Genomic DNA, 22,508 nt, shown 5'->3' with positions numbered 1-22,508 from the left:
GTGAATGAATTTTTTTAAATAACCTGTTCAGCTTCTGCCTTTCTATCCAGACCTGAAGCAATCATGCATCTAAGGAATCTTTTTCTCCAAAGTGCCCAGTAATGTGATTGATCTGGGCCGTGGATAAGTCCAAATTGACCTTGAAGAGTGGATTTCTGATCCCTGGTTAGAGAATTGGCAAGCTCCCACTGCAATGATGCTTGCATTTAGCCTTGAAAAAATTTTAAACAAAGGGCGCAGGTGAGCCCTTCGTCTTCAAACGAGTGGCTGCGCCATCTTGAATTTCAGCAACTTCCTAAAGCTGAATGCACACTTCAAATTTTTTTAACCATGGATAGGTAATCCACTCTTCCAAGTCAATTTGGATTTATCCAAGGCCCAGAACAATCACATAATTGGGGACTTTAGAGAAAAAGATTCTTTAGATACATGATTGCTACAGGTCTGGATAAGAAGACAGAAACTGAACAAGTTAACACACTGGTTTATTCTGTAGGCCCGGTATGGATGATATTATTGCTAGACAAGGAATTAACGAATCATCTGCTCAAGTTGACGTACTAAAATTATTGGATCGACTAGCTGCAGACCTCTCCATCTCAGCGCTATGCTTTAGGGTCATGAAAGCATCGAATTCTAGCCTTTAAAGCTGATTCTTTACTTGCAATTCTTCCTAATTAATTAATTAATTCCCCTCCACCCCACCCCCGCTGCCACCTTTTCAGAGCAAGCACTGACACCACATGTCTCATTCTTCCGACGGAGTTTTTAAATGGAAATTTCTGATCACTGGACGATTTAAAAGTTTCTCAGGACTTGCTGTATCCCGGAATTTAAAAGTTTTAGGTCATTCCCGCTAGGTCTGCTGACTCTGCACTCTGGAAATTGAAGCTGGCCTTCCAAGAAATCGCATGGAGTCTTCTGCTGCACTCAAGAATTTTAAACATCTGTCTTCGGCTTCCAAGCCTTTCTTTGGTGCTTGGCCCTGGTGATTTTCCTCTGTGTATCTGCTTCTTGAACTTTTCTTCAAGCCAGACTGTTTCTTCTAATTTTTTTTCCGTCTTGTAGCATTCTAGTTTTTCTCTGCATTATTATCCAGGTCTTGCTGCATTTGGGCATGAGCTGTTTCAGTATCTGAGGAGCCACGAATGGTGCTGAACATTGTACAATCATCAGTGAAAATTCCCACTTCTGACCTTATGATGGAAGTAAGGTCATTGATGGAGCAACTGAAGATGGTTGGGCCTAAGACACTACCCTGAGGAATTCCTGCAGTGATGTCTTGGAGCTGAGATGATTGACCTCCAACCACCACAACCATCTTCCTTTGTGCTAGGTATGGGTCCAACCAGCAGAGAGTTTCCCCCTGATTTCCATTGACTCCAGTTTTGCTGGGGCTTCTTAATGCCACACTCGGTCAAATGCTGCCTTGATGTCAAGGACATTCACTCGTACCTCACCTTGCAACAGCCCTGGGGTAGCCAATATTGTGTGTCAGGACTTGGCCAAAACTGACTACAGATAATTTATAAATGGAACTCTTTAATTCCCAATTGCAAATGCGTTGCAGTATCACATATGATATGAATGTAAGCACGACATTATAGGACAAGGTGGTGAGTGTGTTGTGCTAAGTCAGTAAATCTGGACTCTTTCGCCTACAGCCTGCCCAACTCTTTTTATCCTCACACCATCCCTGTGTTCAAGAATAATTGACTTGATGGGAATAACTACACTCTAGAAAATGATTGTGTTCTTTGTTTAAGCCAATATCAATAACTCTTGAAATTCCCATGTCATGTACTCGCAAGTGTCACAGCATTTGCCAGAAGGGTTTTTCTCCTCCTAACATTGCATTGTGTTGGCTGTGGTACAAGCGACGCCATTTTGAGCTTTAGCTTCAAGCTTCTGCCGCTGGTTTTCACAGGTTCCAATGATGCCTTTGTGGAAGTGGGCATGCCCAGAAGCCCTTCGCACTCAGCCAACAGCAGTGAACTAAAGCAGATGCTCAGTAGTCCCTCCACGCCCGCGGCGAAACGACAGACCTTGGAGTTGCTGCAGGGCACTAAGAATACCCATCGGCAGTAAGTACTTTAGTAGACTGTGGGGCAAACTGCACCCGCGCCCTGTAACTTGACACCTGTTGAGCACTGACTTTCACAGGCCATTATGGTGGCGAGCAAGGCATTCTACTGTTCATAAGAATATATTATTTTCAATGTATTCCCCAGAGAGGGTGCAGAGTAGATTTACCAGAATTCTACCAGGGAGGGTGGTGATATGGAGAGAATAGAGAATTTCTCCACAGGGCAGAGGGGAGAAATTTAATAGAGGCATTTAAACTTGTGGAAGATTTTAATAAAAGTACATATGGAGAAATGACCTTACATTTTATTTTTAAAAAATGATTCATCAGGGAAAGTGTTTACACAAATTCCATTATGTTAGAGGGAAAAGTGCTAACAGCCAAATTCTCCTCTCTCCATGACTGACCTTGGTTTTAATTTCAAGTGGGGCCCAGAGATCTTCTGTCACATTCCAGGGGTTTTGATTATTTTCCCATGGAAAAGAACTTGGTTTTTTTTCTGTGAACATGGTTACTTTGAAGTTGAGTTACATCAGGAGCCATAGGATGGGCATTAGAATGCATTTTAAAGCTATACACAGCTGTTTTGCAATGCTGGTATTTGGGGGGTAGGGGGCGCTGCCTAACTGATACCAGCAGATACCATGGGGGTTCAGATTGCCTCAGTCGCCCATTCTCTGTTTGGAAGAGCAGGCCATAGCCTCTCAGGATCCACACCCAGGAAGGGGAGATTGACAATCCTCCTGGTCAATCCCTGAATGTGGAGAGGGCTCGGGATCAGCTGCCCAAGAGGTCAGTTGGTGAGTTCCAAGCAGGTAAACTTTAAGGAGAATGCCTGCCTAGGATTAGATAATTCACTGGATTCCAGAAAATGATTGTTTCTTAAAAGGGTCAGTAAAAGGGTCAGTGTGGCATGCTGTCCTTACTTGCCTTGAAATCAGTTAGCTTAAACTGAGATTCGATTAAAACAGTTAGTCTGTACATGCTGACTGTATAGCTGCTGAATGATTTATACCTGGTCTTATCTCACTGACATGTCCTCTATCCACCTTCAGATCACTAGGGGTCTTCCTTACAGGTTGCACTGTGCTATAATTAGACAGTGTGCAGTACAGGGTTCACTCCTGAGCAGGAGACTCAGAATCACAGAATTACACAGTGCAGAAGAGGCCCTTTGGCCCATCGAGTCTGCACCGACACGTGAGAAACACCTGACCTCCCTACCTAATCCCATTTACCAGCACTTGGCCCATAGCCTTGAATGTTATGATGTGCCAAGTGCTCATCCAGGTACTTTTTAAAGGATGTGAGGCAACTCGCCTCCACCACCCTCCCAGGCAACACATTCCAGACCGTCACCACCCTCTGGGTAAAAAAGTTTTTCCTCACGTCCCCCTAAACCTCCTGTCCCTCACCTTGAACTTATGCCCCCTTGTGACTGACCCTTCAACTAAGGGGAACAGCTGTTTCCTATCCACCCTGTCCATGCCCCTCATAATCTTGTACACCTCGATCAGGTCGCCCCTCAGTCTTCTCTGCTCCAATGAAAACAACCCAAGCCTATCCAACCTCTCTTCATAATTTAAATGTTTCATCCCAGGCAACATTCTGGTGAATCTCCTCTGCACCCCCTCCAGTGCAATCACATCCTTCCTATAATGTGGGCTGCTTACCTCAAGGGAGTGGCCAAAGCATCTCTTTCCCCAAGCAAAGTCTAAGCCAGATCTGGAATTGGAAATACATTAACTTAGTGCGGATGGACTGAGGAAAAATCTTCACCATTTTTATTTTATTGTTAACTGCTCCTGTGAGGTGAGGGATGGTGGAGAGGTTGGGGGTTGGTGAGGGGATGGTGGAGAGGTTGGGGGTTGGTGAGGGGATGGTGGGGTGTAGGGGGGTGGTGAGGGGATGGTGGGGAGGTCGGGGGGTGGTGAGGGGATAGTGGGGAGGTTAGGGTGTGGTGAGGGGATAGTGGGAAGGTCGGGGGTGGTGAGTGGATGGTGAGGAGGTCGGGGGTGGTGTAGGGATGATGGGGTGTAGGGGGTTGGTGAGGGGATGGTGGGGTGTAGGGGGGTGGTGAGGGGATGGTTGGGTGTAAGGAGGTGGTAAGTGGATGGTGGAGGGCTCGGGGGTGGTGAGTGGATGGTGGGGAGCTCGGGGGTGGTGGGGTGTAGGGGTGCAGAAATCAAAGCTAATAAATCCAATAGGGAATTCAGAACAAGTCTTTTCCCTCAAGCATGGTTAGAGTATGGAGTATTGGTATCACAAGTAGTAGTTGAGGTGAATAGTATAGATGCATTTAAGGGAAAGCTAGATACATGAAGGAGAAAGGAATAGAAGGATAGATTGATAGGGTAAGATGAAGAGGGGTGGGAGGAGATTCACATGGAGCATAAACGCCAGCACAGACCAGTTGGGCTGAATGGCCTGTTTCTGTGCTGTAGCTACTCTGTAATTCGATTTTGTTTGCCGAGGTGAATGTAAACATAGAAAATTACCTTCTTACAGGAAGCCAATTCTGATGGATGATTTTGCCTTACAGTACCTCGGACAGACTGCTCTCAGATTCTGACTCCAGTGCCACTGAGGGCAGCACCACTGACAAGCGGGCCCCTGGCAGTGAGCGGGCAGCAGAACGAGCTGCTGCCGCCCAACAGAATTCGGAGCGACTGCGACTTGCACCACAGTCAGCGTATGCAAATATCCAGGTAGCAGCACTGATGGTATGCGTCTTGAGAAATCAAAAAGATAGGCATGTACTCGATTTCAATCAATGTGGCCTGTGTGTATCTTTGTAAAAAACAAAACTGGTTTACTAGAGATTTGAGAGAACTGTGTTGGGTGTCAGCTGAATTATCTGTCATTGTTTCCTGGTTAACATATTTTGAACCTAGTAACCAGGTATGATGAATGCTGAATTTTCAAAATGATGGCAAGCCCCCAGTGGCTCAATGGTTAATCGCACTGCCCATCTGGCACTAGGCCATAACAGATCAGGCAAGTTCAGAGTTCATTCCCTATCCTATGTTCAGTTAGTTGGCTTCAGCCCAGGCCGTAGTTAGGGTCTTGCAATTGGCTTTGGTCCCAAGTATGATTGAAATCAGCCAACAGGTCTGATTGACTGGTTGATGTCTGCTGGGAAAAGGGCAGATAGGTGAGAGCACGGAGGGGTTTGAGCGCATTGCCCATATGGTTGAATGGATTGTGCATACCCACTATATAAGTGTAAACGCATTGAGAGGCCGCTTGGGGAAGAAGCCCTACTAACCTGATTCTCCCATGTTCGGAAGAGAAGGGGAGACATTTCTGAAGGAAAATATTTCTAGGATTACTTGGGCCTTTGTCATAATATTGGGATTAACCAAGAGCTGAAAGCCACTGACATTACTCCTGCAGTTTTACATTTTTTACTCCATTTGTTCCATCAGCTCCCAAAATTATCAAGATTGGTTGATATCTTTGCACTAATCGAATTGTTCTTGCTATGTTCAATTTTTATTTCTTTTTTTGTTCTTTCATGGGATGTGGGTGTTGGTGGCAAGGCCAGCATTTGTTGCCCATCCCTAATTGCCCCTGAACTGGCTTGCTGGGCCATTTCAGAGGGGCAGCTAAGAGTCAACCACATTGCTGTGGGTCTGGAGTCACATGTAGGCCAGACCAGGTAAGGATGGCAGATTTCCTTCCCGAAAGGGCATTAGTGAACCAGATGGGTTTTTACAACAATTGATGATAGTTGAAATGGCCACCATTACTGAGGCTAGTTTTATATTCCAGATTTATTAATTGAATTTAAATTCAATGGGATTTGAACCCATTAACCTGGGCCTCTGGATTACAAGTCCGGTAACATTACCACTACACCATCACCTCCCGTTCTTTTCCCTACACTGAGTTTGGACCAGTTCACATACTGTTATGTTGGAGTTCACCGCCCAGTCCATCTGCAAAGGGAAGCCTATCTGTAGTGGTAAGAACTAAGTAAAAACAGAAAGTAGAAGGTATCAGCAGTGGCCCAGTGGATAGCACGCTTGCCTCTCAGTCAGAAGATGGTGGGTTGTTACGGACCGGAGCAGTTTAACTTGAACCGACCCGATTTCTCCTCCCACTACCCGTCCGTAAACAGAAAGGTGTTTTTGGTTTCTGATTTCCCCCTTTATAAGTGGTGGTGTATTTTCCCCAACCCTTCAGTTTGGCAGTTAGCCTAGGGCGGGGGGAGGGGCCCGCTCGCCGACGCGGGATGACGTTGAGCGGAACTCCCGACATCAACCCGCGTCATTTCCATTTTCAGGTCAGCTGGGGTGCAGCCGAATCAGCTGTGCGCCCACTGACCTGTCAATGACCTACTGAGGTCATTTAAAAATCCATTAACATAATTAAGGGACCTGCCCATCCAACCTTGGGGTTGGCGGGCAGGCCGGGAGCCCTGGCGGGCTTCAGAAAAAGCATGAAACCTCATCCACGGGTGGGATGAGGTTTCATGAGGGTTTTCAACTATTTATTAAAGGTTTGAATTAAAGTGATGGACATGTCCCAACTCATGTAACAGTGTCATGTGAAAGAGCGCACTCCCGGCTGAGGGAATCCCCTCCCCCCCGCCCACACAGGGAGCACATAGCGCTTCCTGGCGGACGTCACACTGGGCAGGCCTTAATTGGCCTGCCCACATAAAATGGCGCCCCCCCCCCCACCAATCGGAGGTGCACCTGCTCGCGCCCGCTCCTGCACTCCCCCCTCCCCCCCAATGGGGGGAAAACTTTCCCTAATTCTCTATTAATAACCCTACAGCAACTCGAGATAAGATGAACTAAGAGGGGTAGCTTATTTTACACACACACAAAACGCGGGAAAGGGTTTTGCAACATCTGCCCCTTTTGCATTCATACAATAAAAGATGTTTAAGGGATTCAGGGCAAAGACCATGATAAAGATAAGAATTATGGTTTCACGTGAGTCCAGCGTGCAGAATCTGAAGTCCAGTGGGATATTCCTTCAGAGGTTAGCAGGCTGAAACTGTTGCAGGGTGATCCGTCTTTCCAGGAGCGAGGACTTCCACGATTGAAAAAGGCACGTAGAGATGAATTAGTCTTGAAGGCACAGATACAGGAGTTCCAATGTTCCAGTAGTTCACTGTGTAGGTGAGGGCCAGGCACTTCACCTGGACAGAGCTCTTCCTGCTGCTACCTGTTAGATGATAAAATGGTACCCTGCCTGAGTTCAGTTCCAAACAGCAATATTACAGGTTCCAGCAGCTTGGGGGAAGTCAGGTGACATATCTCCCAATTTTTCCTCTGGGTGTTGGATAAAGGATGCATTTTCCCAGGTCTGGAATCTTGAGGTGTTTAATAGAATAGTCCGGGTCCCTTTATTCCTTTGTAGACATACCATCTCCGTTGGCTAGAATTCTTCTTTGGAAATATAAAGAGGCTCCTTTGCAGTTCTGGGGTCGGTGGAGGTGGTGGTGGTAGGGTGCATTAGTGCCTTTTTAGAGATAGCGAGTCTCTGCTGTTTGTCTGAAGGTTAGGAATTCGTCTTGTGAGTCGTGGCTAGTGTGGGTAAAGCTTTGTCCATTTTTTAAATTAAAATAATTTTATAGAGTAGCCAGGTTGACACATAATATATATATATATATTTTCGTTCCTGTCTTCTGGCCAGGACAGGGTTCAAGTTCCAGTCCAGAGACTTGGGCACAAAAGCCAGGCTGATACTCCGATGCACTGCTGAGGGAGTGCTGCACTGCCATCTTTTGGCTGATGTAGTAAACCCATGCCCTGGCTGTCCTTTCGAATGGATGTAAAGATCCCACGGTACTATTTTGATAGGGAGCAGGGGATTTACTCCTGGTGTCCTGGTCGATATTTGTCCCTCAACCAGCTTCGGAAAAACAGATTATCTGCTCCTTATCACATGACTGTTTGTGGGACTTTGACACGTGCAAATTATCTACCATGCCTTCTACAGTATAACAGTGCTTTGAGATGTCCTGAGGACATTAAAGGTGCTATATAAATGCAAGTCCTTTTTTTTTCCACCTGTTTTCAAAACACAATAATGTTGCCTGGGGTCAGTCTGTGGGTGTGTAGCATTATTTGGTTGTCATTTTATACCCACTCACATTGAAAATGTGGACTGGGATTTAGTTTTTAAGATAAAGTTTCTAAAATTTGTTTGAATGAATTGATGTTTTTAGAAAATATGCCTGTGCTAGAATCGTAATATTCCTTGGTAATGTAAAGTTGCTCCCTACAGTTCCCATCACTCTGGAGAAACTGTAGAAACACCCAACAATGTTTGTACCTGAGAGCGATTCCTTTTAAAGCTAAAAGATAGTTTTGTTGAAGCAAAGCAGAGGTGCTTTGTTATCAAGTTTGCATTGGGTGGAAATACTATACGAGATTTTCAGTTTGTATTGTTTAACCTTGTTTGTTTGGTTTTGAATGAACATTTTGGTACCTTCAAAACTTCCATCTCAGATCTGTCATGTTATCCAGCTCCTCACAGTTTCTGTGTTCGGGAAAACCCATGGACCATATTTGAAGTATTTGCTCCTGGAGAAATGGTCATGTCGGAGTGACATTTCAGTGAGTGCTGTTAAGTCGTTGTGTCTCCTTTTCACTTTCAGGCTTTTGACTATGAACAGAAGAAGCTGTTGGCAACCAAAGGTATGTGGTGTGACAGTGACCTCTGACCTTTTGCTATTTGTCAACAGTTCAAGATAGCAAATCTTCCAAACGAGTGTTTGTTGGTTGCTACGAGTTCCTGTAAAGACTAATGCGTTTGCCTCGAACATACTGACCATCCAAACTGTATTGGCTTTGTTAAGTATGTGTTTAAAAGGTTGACAGCACATTTAAAGCTCTTGTTTCTGGGTGGACTGTACTGAATTCTAATTGGCAGTTAAGACCACTACTTTTTTACACTGGTCTGTAGTGATGACCAACACCCAGTAAAGCTTGATGGTAAATGGCCATGCACATTCCTGAGTTCCTGAGCCATATGCCAAGGGTATTAATAGCAGATGAATCCTACGTAGTACTTACGTAAATGCTTTTAGTGGATCTCCACTCAGAAGCTCTAGGATATAAATCAGGAGAGAGGCAGAAAGAACAGTTGATGTTCCTTCACTTGGCACATCATGCCAGAGTGTTTGAGAAATTACTGTTCAATTCTGTTAAATGGAAGTGAGGGGGGGTTGAAAAGCAACACACCTGCAGCGTTATTTGAAAGTTGGCCAAGATCTACAGTGACATTTTGGGCACAGTTTCCCCGGCAGTCAGAGATTTTAAATGGTACTGGGAAGCTGACACCAGTGCAAATGGAGGAGATGGAACAAAACGAACCAGTTCAGAAATGTGATTCTCCTCATCTGCATCTGGTTAATGAGTCACAAGTTCATGATTTGGGCAAACGCTTTTATTTAATGTTCTTGAGCAATTCCGTTTTAAAATAGGCTGTCAAAAGCAATATTTATACAGAAAATATTTAACATAGTAATTTCTTATAAAAATTCATTCTCGGGATGTCGTTGGTGAGACTGGATTTATTGCCCATCCCTGGTTGCCCTTGAGGTGGTGATAGTGGTGGGCTGACTTCTTCCAGAACCACTGCAGGCTTTGTGGTGAATGTGCTTCCACAATGCTACTAGTTCCAGGATTTTGACCCAACAGCAGCGTGCCTATCCTTTTAGAACTCGTGTTTCAGAGTGACCCCTTGGGTCCTCAAAGTAGATGCATTGGCAAGAACAAAAACATATAACAATTAATTGAAACATCTCCTTCCAAGTGACACTGTTTTAACCCTCTCCTTGCCAAAGCCATGCTGAAGAAGCCAGTGGTGACTGAAGTGAGGACCCCAACAAATACATGGAGCGGCCTTGGGTTCTCCAAATCAATGCCTGCAGAAACGATCAAGGAGTTGAGACGTACCAATCATGTGTCCTACAAACCAACGATGTCAACTACTTACGAGGTAATGAAAAATTTACATTGCTCTGCAGTTTTTGTCTTTTTTACAGTTGGTTCTCCAAGTGGAGTCCATTTACACTGCCACTGACTGTTGTTTTAGCTTGGGAGGGAAATGTGCAGCCAGCAATGTGGCTGAAAATTCCTTGTCACATCATATTTTCAATACCAATGATATGTAATTCCTTTTTACTCAGATTTAACCAAGATGTCAGGCACAAAAATATTTGACAACCATCCAAAACTAATGATGACTTTATTTTGAAAGTGGTGATTTATCTATATCAGATTTCATATTTCGCTTGGCTGTAAGGCCTGGCTGGATGCTCGAATGGAGAAGTGCTGAATCCCACAGCTTTGAAACCCATGCAGAAAGCTCCTTGCTGGATAAACAATGGCAAAATCCAGGAAAGAATGATGAATACCCTGTTTCAGGCAGAGACCCAGCCACATGTTACCAATTACTCTCCGTGTATAGCTGTTAGCAGATTCCTTTTTAAGTTTCTGGTCTGGAACTGTGACTGTCTTTCAGCAAATCAAGCATGTTCAGCATGCTAAGACGGTGCACTGAAAAGCTGATTCAGTAATATTTGGTTCACCTCTAAACTGAACTCTTGACTGTATTGATAAGGCCATGCCTGAGAAAAAACACTAAAGAGTAGTTTTCAGTTTTACAAAAATATATAAAACTGTTCATTGGCTGAAGTATAAAGTGGCAAAAGCTAAACTTGGCTCTAAATCTCCTCACCATCCTTAAAGATTAATACCGTTCTTGACTCCAGCCGTTTGAGAGGTTAAGTTCCATTCAAGGACTTTAAACAGTTCATAGATTATTATACCACTGTAGTTGGTGCTTTAAATTGAATTTGGTAAGAGAGAGTCTCTCTCAGTCATGTTTATCCTCTCACTCTGCCCTATAACCTCTGACCCTGCCAACGTAACCCTGGATACTGGTTTCTTTCTCTTGTGCCTAATCACGCCCGCACATAAAACCATCTCTTTATCCATTTCTTTTGCTGTTCAGTCAGTTCCTTTTTTGTGGCTCCATAAAGTCGTAGCTCCATTCCTGTTTCTCTCACCATCTTGTTTCATGTTTCTTTTACCTACCTACCTGTCCCTTCCTCTTCACCAATTCTCTCTCTCCATACCTTGCTCCCCTTTCATCTGCAATATCTTTCTTCCAAGTCCATCTCTCTCTTCTCTTTCTGCATGTTTCTCTCTGTCTCTCTGGCTTACTTCCCCACCCTCCTTCAGCACCTTTACCTCCAAAATTATCACCCTCAACCTCTCTTTTGTCCCATTCGCTGCAGTTCTCCATCTCTTTCCTCTCTCCCTATTTTGTTCTCTTCTTGTCCTCCCCAAAAAGCCCCTCTGAGCAGCCTTATAGCAATGGCTGCAATTTATCACTCAGATAATCTCAGATGGCTCTTTGACCTTTCAACCCTGCCAGCAGTGAGCCAGTTGTGAGCTGTGATTGGCTGCGTTGCTGTGTCAGTTCCAGGAAATGAGCAAATCTCATGCTGTTGGAAGCCTTCAGTAGCCTGCCTGGGATTGCAACAAACTGCTGCCAACCTGGACTAGGTTTTCTGATGATTATAAACTGACAGCGAGAGGCCTCAAGCCTGGATTGCTGAATGCAGCAGCTAAGTGTAGAGAATTACATAGATTTTACCGCACAGAAACAAGGCTATTTGGCCCAACTGATCTGTGCCTGTGTTTGTGCTCCGCACAAGCGTCCAGCTCCCACTTGTCTTCACCTACTCAAGGGCAATTAGGAATGAGCGATAATGCTGGCCTAGCCAGTGATGCCACACCCCATGAATAAATTTAAAAAAAATCCCATCAGCATCTCCTTCTATCCCTTTCTGCCTAGGGTGGCTGTTCACCTGGTTTTCGAGTGCATCGTCCCCCGTCTGGTACCCAATTTGAACTGGATGCATTATTGCCTGGTATTTTTAAAGCAGCTATTTTCCCAGCCTGTAGAGAAGCATTTAAAATTGAAATTATTCCATGTTGGCCACCATCCCGGCTCCACAAGGACCCCCAGTCCCATGGGGAGTGGGGAGGGGCTGCTTGCTTTGTTCTGGGGAGGGGGTCTTGGCTGCATTCAGGGGAGGGGGTCCTTCTTTCATTCGGGTAGGCAGCATTTGGCTACCACTTTATTCCTGCCTCATCTAACTTCCCCTTAAATGTGGCTGTTGGAGGTAGAATGTCGAACTGCCCTACATCCAACCCATGATAACCACTAAGGAATGTAATTGTGGAAATGGTTTCTTTTGATTAGTGGTTTTTGGTCTTAGAGGTTGAATAGAAATGGCTGCTTGACGAGCTGCTCCTGATGTGTCAGGAAGTGGATCAATATAGCCAGTTTGTTTAACTGGAGACTGGGACACAACTTGTAAGAGCTACAACTTGTTCTTTCGGAAGGGAAAACTCAGTGCGATGGATGATGGACACTGTCTGAAGGGCAGGGAGCGATTCATTCAGGTTATTGACTGCCAGAGTTTAGCACAGTTTAGGTAGCGTTTAAAGGAGTTCACCAAAGTCTTTACACATTATTAAGAGAAGCACGAGTGCCATTTAATCATGATCTTGCCTTGCAGTCATCATCACCTGTGTCGCTATCACGGTCAAACAGCCGGGAGTGTATCGGGGGCAGCAGTGATTCTGATAACTGGAGGGACCGGAATGGTTCACATAACGAATTCTCAACTTCCATCAACAGCCCTAAGCAGAAAAATAACCCATGTAAGTATTTCAGGTATTGTGACCGAGGGATTTCCACTTTAGAATGTGCTGTAATACTGAGACAGCGATAAATGTATTTGCTACTCGCTGTATTTATAGTCAAGGTTTTATTTACTTCTTTAATTCTCCAAGCTGTTATTAATTCTGCAGCTGCTAATGGAGATTGAGTTAAAACTGCAGGGATCAGATGGCTTTGATAAAAATAAAGATGTAATCAATGCAGTATAGCAGCTCCATTTTTTAGAATAGCCTCCATCCTTGCCTTACAGTTTAACTTTCTTCCTCTTGCACCTAACCTCCAGCCCCCTAGAAGAAGAAACCACTCCTTCAACTGTGGCCAGACAACTAGCCTATAATATAAACAGGAGTAGGCCATTCAGCCCCTTTAGCCTGTTCCATCATCCTCTTGGATTGTGGGTGATCTGTATCACAACTGAATTTTCTTGCCTTTTTTCCCATTCCCTTGATCACTTGCTGGAAAAAAAAAATCTCTAGATCTCAGTCTTGAAAATTTTAATTGACCCAACAGCCACAGCCTTTCTGGGGGACAGAGTTTTAGATTTCCACTATCCTTTGTGTGAAAAATATATTTTAATAGCCCTGTAAGCTGAATAGTCAAACAGTTCTTACAGAAAAAAATGTTCTGGCATGTGGTCTGCCTGAGTGTGGGGCCTCAAGCGAACTTAAAAATAAAATTCCAGCTCCTATCCCAGTATAAAACATGTTGAAATGTTTACATCTTTAAAATACAGTGGAATTTTCATTTCCTGATCTTGGCTGAACTGACCCCTGGGAGCAAGTCTTGAAAAGTTAAAAGGAAGCAAATGGCATATTTTATCAGAACATCGTTAGTTGTATCTGTTAATGTCATTAAAGTTTATTGTACCCTCTATTGATGGGGTACTTCCCTCATTCAGACCCTGTGCTGTGTATATAAAACTTCCATATGGGGGTGGAAGTCACTCTCTGTGCTGGTCTAGCTGTGAGGACTGATGGTGCTAGGGAACAAAATGTTTTTGTGCCTTGGGGTCAGATGTATCTCGATCTCAATGTAGGGTAAAGCTTTCCTCAAGTAGCCCCACAGGATGGCTTCCCAACCATGAGAAAATTTACAACACAAGAGGAGGCCATTTGGCCCATCGTGTCCCTGCCAGTTGATGAAGAGCTGCTAGCTGAATCCCACATTTCCTGCGTCTGGTGAATAACCCTGCAGGTCATGGCTCTTTGAGTACTTTTTAAGTGCCATGGGAGTTTCTGCCTCATCCCCCTCTTTGAGGCAGAGAGTTCCAGGCCCCTACCATCCTCTGGGTGAATATTTGGCCGTACTGGAGTATAGGATATCGTCAAGTCCATCATTTCCTAATACTGGTATTTACAACAGTAAAGCAGTGGCTAAGTGTGTTTTCAGCAGGTGTCGCTCGCTATGACCTGTCCTTTCATCAACTCCAACTGAGTAATCTATCAGATCCTTCCTTTAAATCTTATCCTTCAGGTTTGAGTGTTGTTGCTGTACTATAATGAACAAAACCAGCTGCCTACCTTCCCCTTGACTGCGTCCATGTCATGCCAAGTGTGATCTCAGAATGCCGAATGTAATTATTTGGCGTTTGTGCAGAAAGGAAAGTCACTTCTGAATTGTTTTTGCTCCAGTGAATTTGGGAGTGAGGGCCCTGTGAAAGTTGTTCCTTGTTTGTCCCACTGTTTAGATTATGTTTCCCTTGCCCTGACTTTAGTTCCCCACTGCTAGCTTTTGTGAGGGAACACAAGTCACAAAATATTTCTATTACCACCCGTCTGAAAATCTGTACTTTCAGTAGCCATTGTGTCAAACAAGAAATAAAGCCTGTGTGCATTAATGCAGCCTCGTGAGGAGGTGTTTTGTATTAGGAAGAGACTGTCGACACCAGTTGTTAAACTGTCTCTGAGCGAGACTAGCTAACTTGTTCTCACCTCATGCTAAGTTAAGGGAAACATCTTTACTGTAGATTGAGATTATAGTTTCTATTTTTTAACTCCGTTCCCTCTCCAGAGAATATAAATATGATGTTGAATTAGTGTAACTTTGATTTGAGCCCAGGCTATGGTCTGTGCCAGCCACACACAATGGGCTGATAGCAACTCGGGTGATTGTAGCTTGGTTGGGAGGAATAGGTGACTTTAGACCTTTAAGCTCCCGGGCCCTGGTGGTTTTCCTTGTGTTTTGCCTGAGGCTGTTGTAGACTAATTTGGGGAGATGTTGGCTTGGTAGTATTGTCACTGGACTAGCATTCCACAGGCCTAAGCTAATGTTCTGGAGGGACAGGTTCAAATCCCACCACGGCAGCTGGTGGAATTTGAATTCACTTTATAAAAAAAAAAATTGGAATTGAAAGGTAGAGTGGCAATCATTGATTGTCGTAAAAATCCATCTGGTTTGCTAATGTCCTTTACAGGGAAGGAAATCTGCCATCCTTACCTGGTCTGGCCTACATGTGACTCCACCCACAGCAATGTGGTTGACTCTTAACTGCCTTCTGAAATGGCCTAGCAAGCCTCTCGGTTCAAGGGCAATTAGGGATGGACAACAAATGCTGGCATTGGAGGTGTCAACTGTGGCTCAGTTCATAGCACCCTCGCCTTTGAATCAGAAGGTTGTGGGTTCATGTCCCACTCCCGGAAACCAAGAACTGTGAATGTACTCGAAAGAGTTACATGCGATCTGTTGATAACTCGAAAGAGTTACCAGTAATTCCCACATTCCATGAAAGAGTAAAAACAAATCATTAAATATTGTTTGCTTTGATTCATGCACATCATTGTATCATGTGATGGACAGCATGTTACAAGGAAAACTAGATGGGCCTTGATCTTTTACTGACGCAGATCAATTTTGAATTCATTGTGTTTAAGATTCTTCCCGTAACGGATTTCTGATGTAACATTTAACCTTTTTGTCTCTGCAGCTGAGCACTATTTAACCAGCAGTAATTACATGGACTGCATTTCCTCTCTGATGGGCAGCAATGGCTGCAGCCTGAATAACTCCTTCAAAGGCTCTGAATTGCCCGAACTCTTCAGCAAACTCGGTTTAGGCAAATACACAGACATCTTCCAGCAGCAAGAGGTTAGTCTGACCACATCTCATTGAACGTCAATGATATCTATACCCGGGGATGTTTGAAAACTTTTTTTTCTTGTGCTTAAAAGGAAATTTGTTTAGGTGGTGAAGTTTGTAAGTAACCTGACCTCAGCTCTGGGACATACTCTTATTTTGGGGGTTCAATATCCCACTTTTCCCAGGGCAGGCAGAGTGCAGCTGAATGTGGAGTAAAACTTTCCCCTGACTCAATACTGTGTCTTAACCAAACCCCAGAACCACGCCACTACTGAACCAATGTAGTCTATTGTACTACATTCTAACCTTAGAGCACTCGTTGAGATTCTCAGTTTAGCTCTATTGGCGTTAAGTGTGGATAGCTTTCTACAGTGGGGCCAGGCACAGCAGAAGCTATTTTAAGGAGACACAAGCTTAGTTCATTGAAGATTCTAGTGCTGTATTCCGTCAACATTAGCTGGATTTTAAGGTCTATAGGTGAGGAGAGTAGTAAGCAAATCCCTTAAACCACCTTGTCTCTCTCAGCTTATTTCCACATGCAGTTGTGTTTTCTCTGTGAGTGTACTTAACTGCTGTAAACCACAAAGATTATATCAAAACACATTGGATACAGAGATGGAGATATATCATTCTTAAATTGATTATCTCCCAACTGGAATGGGGGTTGACCATTCCTGATTATTGTGAGAGAATTGGTCACCTGACAGGTCCACACTTTACTAGTGTTGACAGGACCGTTAATATTTAAAGGAGAAATCTGAACGCCCAGCAATTAACCACCGGAACTATGCTACAAGATTTCAAGCTTTTTTAATAAAAACAAGCTTTATCATATATCAAAAAGAATTAGACAAAGTAAGCACTATTAACTTACCATTATTGTTCATAAAGACTTATGCTATAAACTCAGTTTTACTTTTTACTCAACACCTCCCACCCACCCCCGCCATAACAAATACAAAGTCTTGAAGGTTCATTCACTTTTCCTGGGACCAATCCTAAAGGTATGCCACAGCCCTCTGGAATTTACTTTAATTCTCCTTACTATTCCAGCTATTTCTCTGAGGTAAGATGCTATGGGGGTCCTTCCATTAGCATTTCAGCTACTCTACCCTCCGTCTTTTTCTTTACTGAATGCCTCAGCAGCTTGTTCAGGTTGCCAGCAAATATTTAAGTATCTTCTCACAGCTTCCCAAGATAACTATGTTGACTGCTTTCTGCCACAAGACTTTGTGAGGACCACTGTAGATTTCTTCCTGTAGCGTCAAACTAGGCAAATATTCCATCTGCTTCTCCCCCATGAAATCCAAACTGCCATGGAGCCTTACCTGCCTTTCACACAGTGAACAACAAAATTAATATTTCCTCTGCTTGAAATGCAGGCCTAATGGAGCATCACCACCTGTTGGCTATCTCAATCCAGGGAGATGCAGTCTCACCAAAGCAAAGCTACAACTGCCCCTGTCTATTTCCAAACAGAACTGCCTTCTTCTGTCAGCAAACACGCACAGATAAATTAAATCAGGCTCCACCCTGAATCACTATATCAATGGCAACATGACACACGCAGCCTGTTCCTAGGTAGAAATGCAAATTAATTACCTTTAATTCCAAAATTTTTCTTGATTCTGGGAAACCATATGGATAACTTTTTTTCTAAAAAAGACAGGACAATGCTTCCCAGACGTACTGGCAACATAACGAAGCCAAGAGCAATCTCCCTGCTGTTTCTCATCTTGCCTTTCCAGCTGTTGACCTCTTAATTCAACATGGTCCCAATTTTTTAAGTGTAATAAACTGCAAGCTTGTTCGAACTGCATTTACTCCAGGATTGCTGATTGGTTTCTCAATCAGATGCTCCCATTTTCGACAGTTAAAACTTTAATTCCTAAAATCAAAATTTACATTCTAAGATATGTAAACCCTCGAACTAGATTTTTGCAACACCAGAAAAAGTCATACTAAAATAAAGATGTCAGCGGGCATTATTTTCTCATGGATAAGCAGCCATTAAAAGTAAAATGGAGCCTTAAAATTAGCAATGGCAGGAAGAGAGGAGTAAAGGCTCAGGAGGTTTGTTTTTTCCAATTCCCACATCCTAAACAGAGATATACTGACATCTTTCTCCCTAATGACTTCCTAGATTGACCTTCAGACTTTTCTCACTCTGACTGACCAGGACTTGAAAGAGCTCGGAATTACCACATTTGGTGCCAGAAGGAAAATGCTGCTTGCAATTTCAGGTCAGTATATATTTATATTTTCAACAATTTGCTTTTTCTCAGTAAGAGGGCAACAACCCCAAAGAAGGCTCTGGAAATGGTGAAACAAAGCAACACAGAGGAAACCAGTTTTCTGTCCCGACGCCTCCACAAGTTTCTGAATTCAACACAGAAGTGTAAAAACATTTTGGAAAGTGAAAATGATTGCTACAGATATTTAAATGCTGCAACATTACCTAAATCATAGAGGGCCCTGCGTGAATTCAAAGTTGTTGTGGGATATCAGTCTCAGAGATTTAGCAATTGATGGCTTTAGTAGAGGGGGCTCTGCATTAAATTACAATACAACAACTTTTATTTATACAGCATCTTTAAGATAGTTAAACCATCGAAAAGTGCTTCAGGGAAGCGTTATCAAATTGAATTTGACACCGAGCCCCAGAAGGAGATATTGGGTCAGATGACTAAAGGCTTGGTCAAAAAGTAGGTTTTAAAGGATTGTCTTAAAGGCGGAACGAGAGGTGTCAAGCTGAAGAGGTTAAGGGCAGGAATCCCAGAGCTTAGGCCCCAGGCAGCTGAAGGCATGGCTACCAATGGTGGAGCAATTAAAACTGGGGATGCTGAAGAGGCAGGATTGGAAGTGCACAGTTCTCGGGGTGGGAGTGGAGGGGGGTGCGGGGGGCAGAGTTTTATTCATTCATGGGATGTGGGCTTTGCTGGCTAAGTCAGCATTTATTGCCCATCTCTAGTTTCCCTTGAGAAGGTGGTGGTGAGCTGCCTTCTTGAACGGCTGCAGTCCCTGTGGTGTAGGTACACCCACAGTGCTGTTAGGGAGGGACTTCCAGGATTTTGACCCAGCAACTGTGAAGGAACAGCGATATATTTCCAAGTCAGGATGGTGAGTGACTTGGAGGGGAACTTCCAGGTGGTGGTGTTCCCATCTGTCTGCTGCTCTTGCCCTTCTAAATGTTAATGGTCGTGGGTTTGGAAGGTGCTGTCTAAGGAGCCTTGGTGAATTCCTGCTGTGCATCTTGTAGATGGTACACACTGCTGCTACTGTGCGTCGGTGGTGGAGGGAGTGAAGGTTTGGGGATGTGGTGCCAATCAAGTGGGCTGCTTTGTCCTGGATAGTGTCAAGCTTCTTGAGTGTTGTGGGAGCTGCACTCATCCAGGCAAGTGGGGAGTATTCCATCACACTCCTGACTTGTGCCTTGTAGGTGGTGGACAGGCTTTGAGGAGTCAGGAGGTGAGTTAAAAGTCGCACTACTCCTAGCCGCTAACCTGTTCTTGTAGCCACAGTGTTTATATGGTTAGCCCAGTTCAGTCTTTGGTCAGTAGTACCCCCAAGATGTTGGTAGTGGGGTTCCAGTGATGGTAATGCCATTGAACATCAAGGGGCGATGGTTGGATTCTCTCTTGTTGGAGATGGTCATTGCCTGCCACAGTGTGGCGTGAATGTTACTTGCCACTTGTCAGCCCAAGCCTGGATATTGTCCAGGCCTTGCTGCGTTTGGACATGAAGTACTTCAGTATCTGAGGAATCACGAACATTGTGAAAACATCAGTGAACATCCCCACTTCTGACCTTATGATGGAAGGAAGGTCATTGATGAAGCATCTGAAGATGGCTGGGCCAGTGATGTCCTGGAGCTGAGATGAATGACCTCCAACAACCACAACCATCTTTCTTTGTGCTAGGTGTGACTCCAACCAGTGGAGAGTTTCCCCCTGATTCCCATTGACTCCAGTTTTGCTAGGGCTCCTTGATGCTGCTCTTGGTCGAATGCTGCCTTGATGTCATGGACAGTCACTCTCACCTGACCTCAGGTATCCAGCTTTTTTGTCCATGTTTGAACCAAGGCTGTAATGAGCTCAGGAGCTGAGTGGCCCTGGAGGAACCCAAGCTGAGTGTCAGTGAGCAGGTTATCGCTAAGCAAGTGCTGCTTGATAGCACTGTTGGTGACCCCTTCCATTGCTTTACTGATGATGGAGGGTAGGCTGACGGGACGGTAATTAGCCGGGTTGGATTTGTCCTGCTTTTTGTGTACAGCACAAAAAATGGGAAATTTTCCACATAGCCAAGTAGATGCCAGTGTTGTAACAGTACTGGAACAGCTTGGCTAGGGGCGCAGCAAGTTCTGGAGCACAAGTCTTCAGTACTATTGCCAGAATATTGTCAGGGCCCATAGCTTTTTCAGTATGCAGTGTCTTCAGCTGTTTCTTGATATCATGTGGATCGAATTGGCTGAAGACTGGCAGCTGTGATGCTGGGGACCTCTGGAGGAGGCCGAGATGGATCATCCACTCAGCACTTCTGGCTGAAGATTGTAGCAAATGCTTCAGCCTTATCATTTACACTGATGTGCTGGTCTCCTCCATCATTGAGGATGGGGATATTTGTGGAGCCTCCTCCTCCAGTGAGTTGTTTAATTGTCCTTCACCGTTCACGACTGGATGTGGCAGGACTGCAGAGCTTAGGTCTGATCTGTTGGTTAGGGAATCGCTTAGCTCTGTCTATCACTTGCTGCTTAGCGGTTTGGCATGCAAGTATTCCTGTGTTATAGCTTCACCAAATTGACACCTCATTTTTAGGTATGCCTGGTGTTGCTCCCGGCATGCCCTCCTGCACTGTTCATTGAACCAGGGTTGATACTCTGACTTGTTGGTAATGGTAGAGTGGGGGATATGCCAGGCCATGAGGTTACAGATTGTGTTTGAGTACAATTCTGCTGTTGCTGATGACCCACAGCGCCTCATGGATGCCCAGCCTTGAGTTGCTAGATCTGTTCGAAATCTATCCCATTTAGCACGGTGGTAGTGCCACACAACACGATGAAGGGTATCCTCAATGTGAAGGCGGGACTTTGTCTCCACAATGACAGTGCGGTGGTCACTCCTACCGATACTGTCGTAAACAGATGCATCTGCAGCAGGCAGGTTGGTGAGGATGAGGTCAAGTATGTTTTCCCTCTTTTTGGTTCCCTCACCACCTGCCGCAGACCCAGTGTGACAGCTAGGTCCTTTAGGACTCAGCCAGCTCGGTCAGTAGTGGTGCTACCAAGCCACTCTTGGTGATGGACATTGAAGTCCCCCAACCAGAGAACATTCTGCGCTCTTGCTACCCTCAATGCTTCCTCCAAGTGATGTTCAACATGGGGCAGCACTAATTCATCAGCTAAGGGGAGAACAGTACATGGTCATCAGCAGGATGTTTCCTTGCCTGCGTTTGACCTGATGCCATGAGACTTCATGCTGTCCAGAGACAATGTTGAGGACTCCCAGGGCAACTTCCTCCCGACTGTATACCATTGTGCCGCCACCTCTGCTGGGATGGTGATGGTGGTGTCTGGGACATTATCTGCAAGGTATGATTCTGTGAAGATGACTATGTCCGGCTGTTGTTTGACTAGTCTGTGAGACAGCTCTCCCAATTTTGGCACTAGCCCCTAGATGTTAGTAAGGAGGACTTTGCAGGCATGACAGGACTGAATTTACCGTTGTCGTTTCTGGTGCCTAGGTCGATGCCAGGTGGTCCGTCCTGTTTCATTTATTTTTCGAGACTTTGTAGTGGTTTCATACAACTGAGAGGCTTGCTGGGCCATTTCAGAGAGCATTTAAGAGTCAACTACATTGCTGTGGGTCTGGAGTCACATGTAGGCCAGACCAGGTAAGGACGGCAGATTCCCTAAATACTCATTAGTGAACCAGATGGGATTTTACAACAATTGACAATGGTTTCATGGTCATCATTAGATTTTTAATTCCAGATTTTTATTGAATCTAAATTCATGATGTGATTCGAACCCCAGTCACCAGATCATTACCCTGGGCCTCTAGATTACTAGTCCAGCGACATTACCACTACGCCATCGCAGTGAAGCAGATTGCGGAGCTAGGGAGAGGTGAGGCCATGGAGGGATTTGAAAAGTAGGATGGAAATTTTAAAATCCAGGTGTTGCTTTACGGGGAGCTAATGTAGGTTGGCGAGCAAGGGGTGATACTGGAACAGGACTCGCTGTGAGTTAAGACGCAGGCGTAAAAGTTTTGGATGATCTCAAGTTTACAAAGAGTAAAAGATGTGAGGCTGGTCAGGAGAGCATCAAAATTATCAAGCCTAGAGGTAACAAAAATCTGAATGAGTGTTTTTATAGTAATGAGCTGAGATGGGGTGGAATTGAGCAACATTACAGAGATGGAAATAGGCAGCCTCAGTAATGACATGGACATGTGGCTAAAAATGACACCAAGGCTGCAACCAGCCTGATTGAGTCTTAGACAGTTGCTGAGGAGAGGGATGGCATTGGTGACTGGGGAACAGAGTTTTCAGTGGGGTCTGAAATCGATGTCTTCAGTCTTTCCAATATTTGGTTGGAGGAAATTTGTGCTCATCCAGTACTGGG

The 22,508-nt window shown here is 44.5% G+C and overlaps 1 protein-coding gene across 3 annotated transcripts in view; it reads left to right on the top strand.

Annotated features, from left to right (window-relative positions):
• Nucleotides 1-22,508, top strand: part of bicc1a (BicC family RNA binding protein 1a) — a 298,647-nt gene that overhangs the window by 270,152 nt on the left and 5,987 nt on the right. For 2 of the 3 annotated variants that reach the window (XM_078565906.1, XM_078565907.1), the window contains exons 13-19: nt 1,928-2,084; nt 4,629-4,809; nt 8,706-8,745; nt 9,897-10,051; nt 12,648-12,792; nt 15,735-15,895; nt 18,030-18,129. In XM_078565906.1, the coding sequence (XP_078422032.1) occupies nt 1,928-2,084; nt 4,629-4,809; nt 8,706-8,745; nt 9,897-10,051; nt 12,648-12,792; nt 15,735-15,895; nt 18,030-18,129 (939 nt within the window). The remainder of the gene's footprint in view (nt 1-1,927; nt 2,085-4,628; nt 4,810-8,705; nt 8,746-9,896; nt 10,052-12,647; nt 12,793-15,734; nt 15,896-18,029; nt 18,130-22,508) is intronic. The other variant, XM_078565908.1, reaches the window with a different exon arrangement.

The sequence above is a fragment of the Cetorhinus maximus genome, chromosome 20 (assembly GCF_964194155.1).
Source record: "Cetorhinus maximus chromosome 20, sCetMax3.hap1.1, whole genome shotgun sequence".
Classification (NCBI taxonomy): domain Eukaryota; kingdom Metazoa; phylum Chordata; class Chondrichthyes; order Lamniformes; family Cetorhinidae; genus Cetorhinus; species Cetorhinus maximus.
The sequence above is the reverse complement of the archived record's forward strand: the minus strand, read 5'-3'. Positions and strand labels throughout refer to the sequence as shown.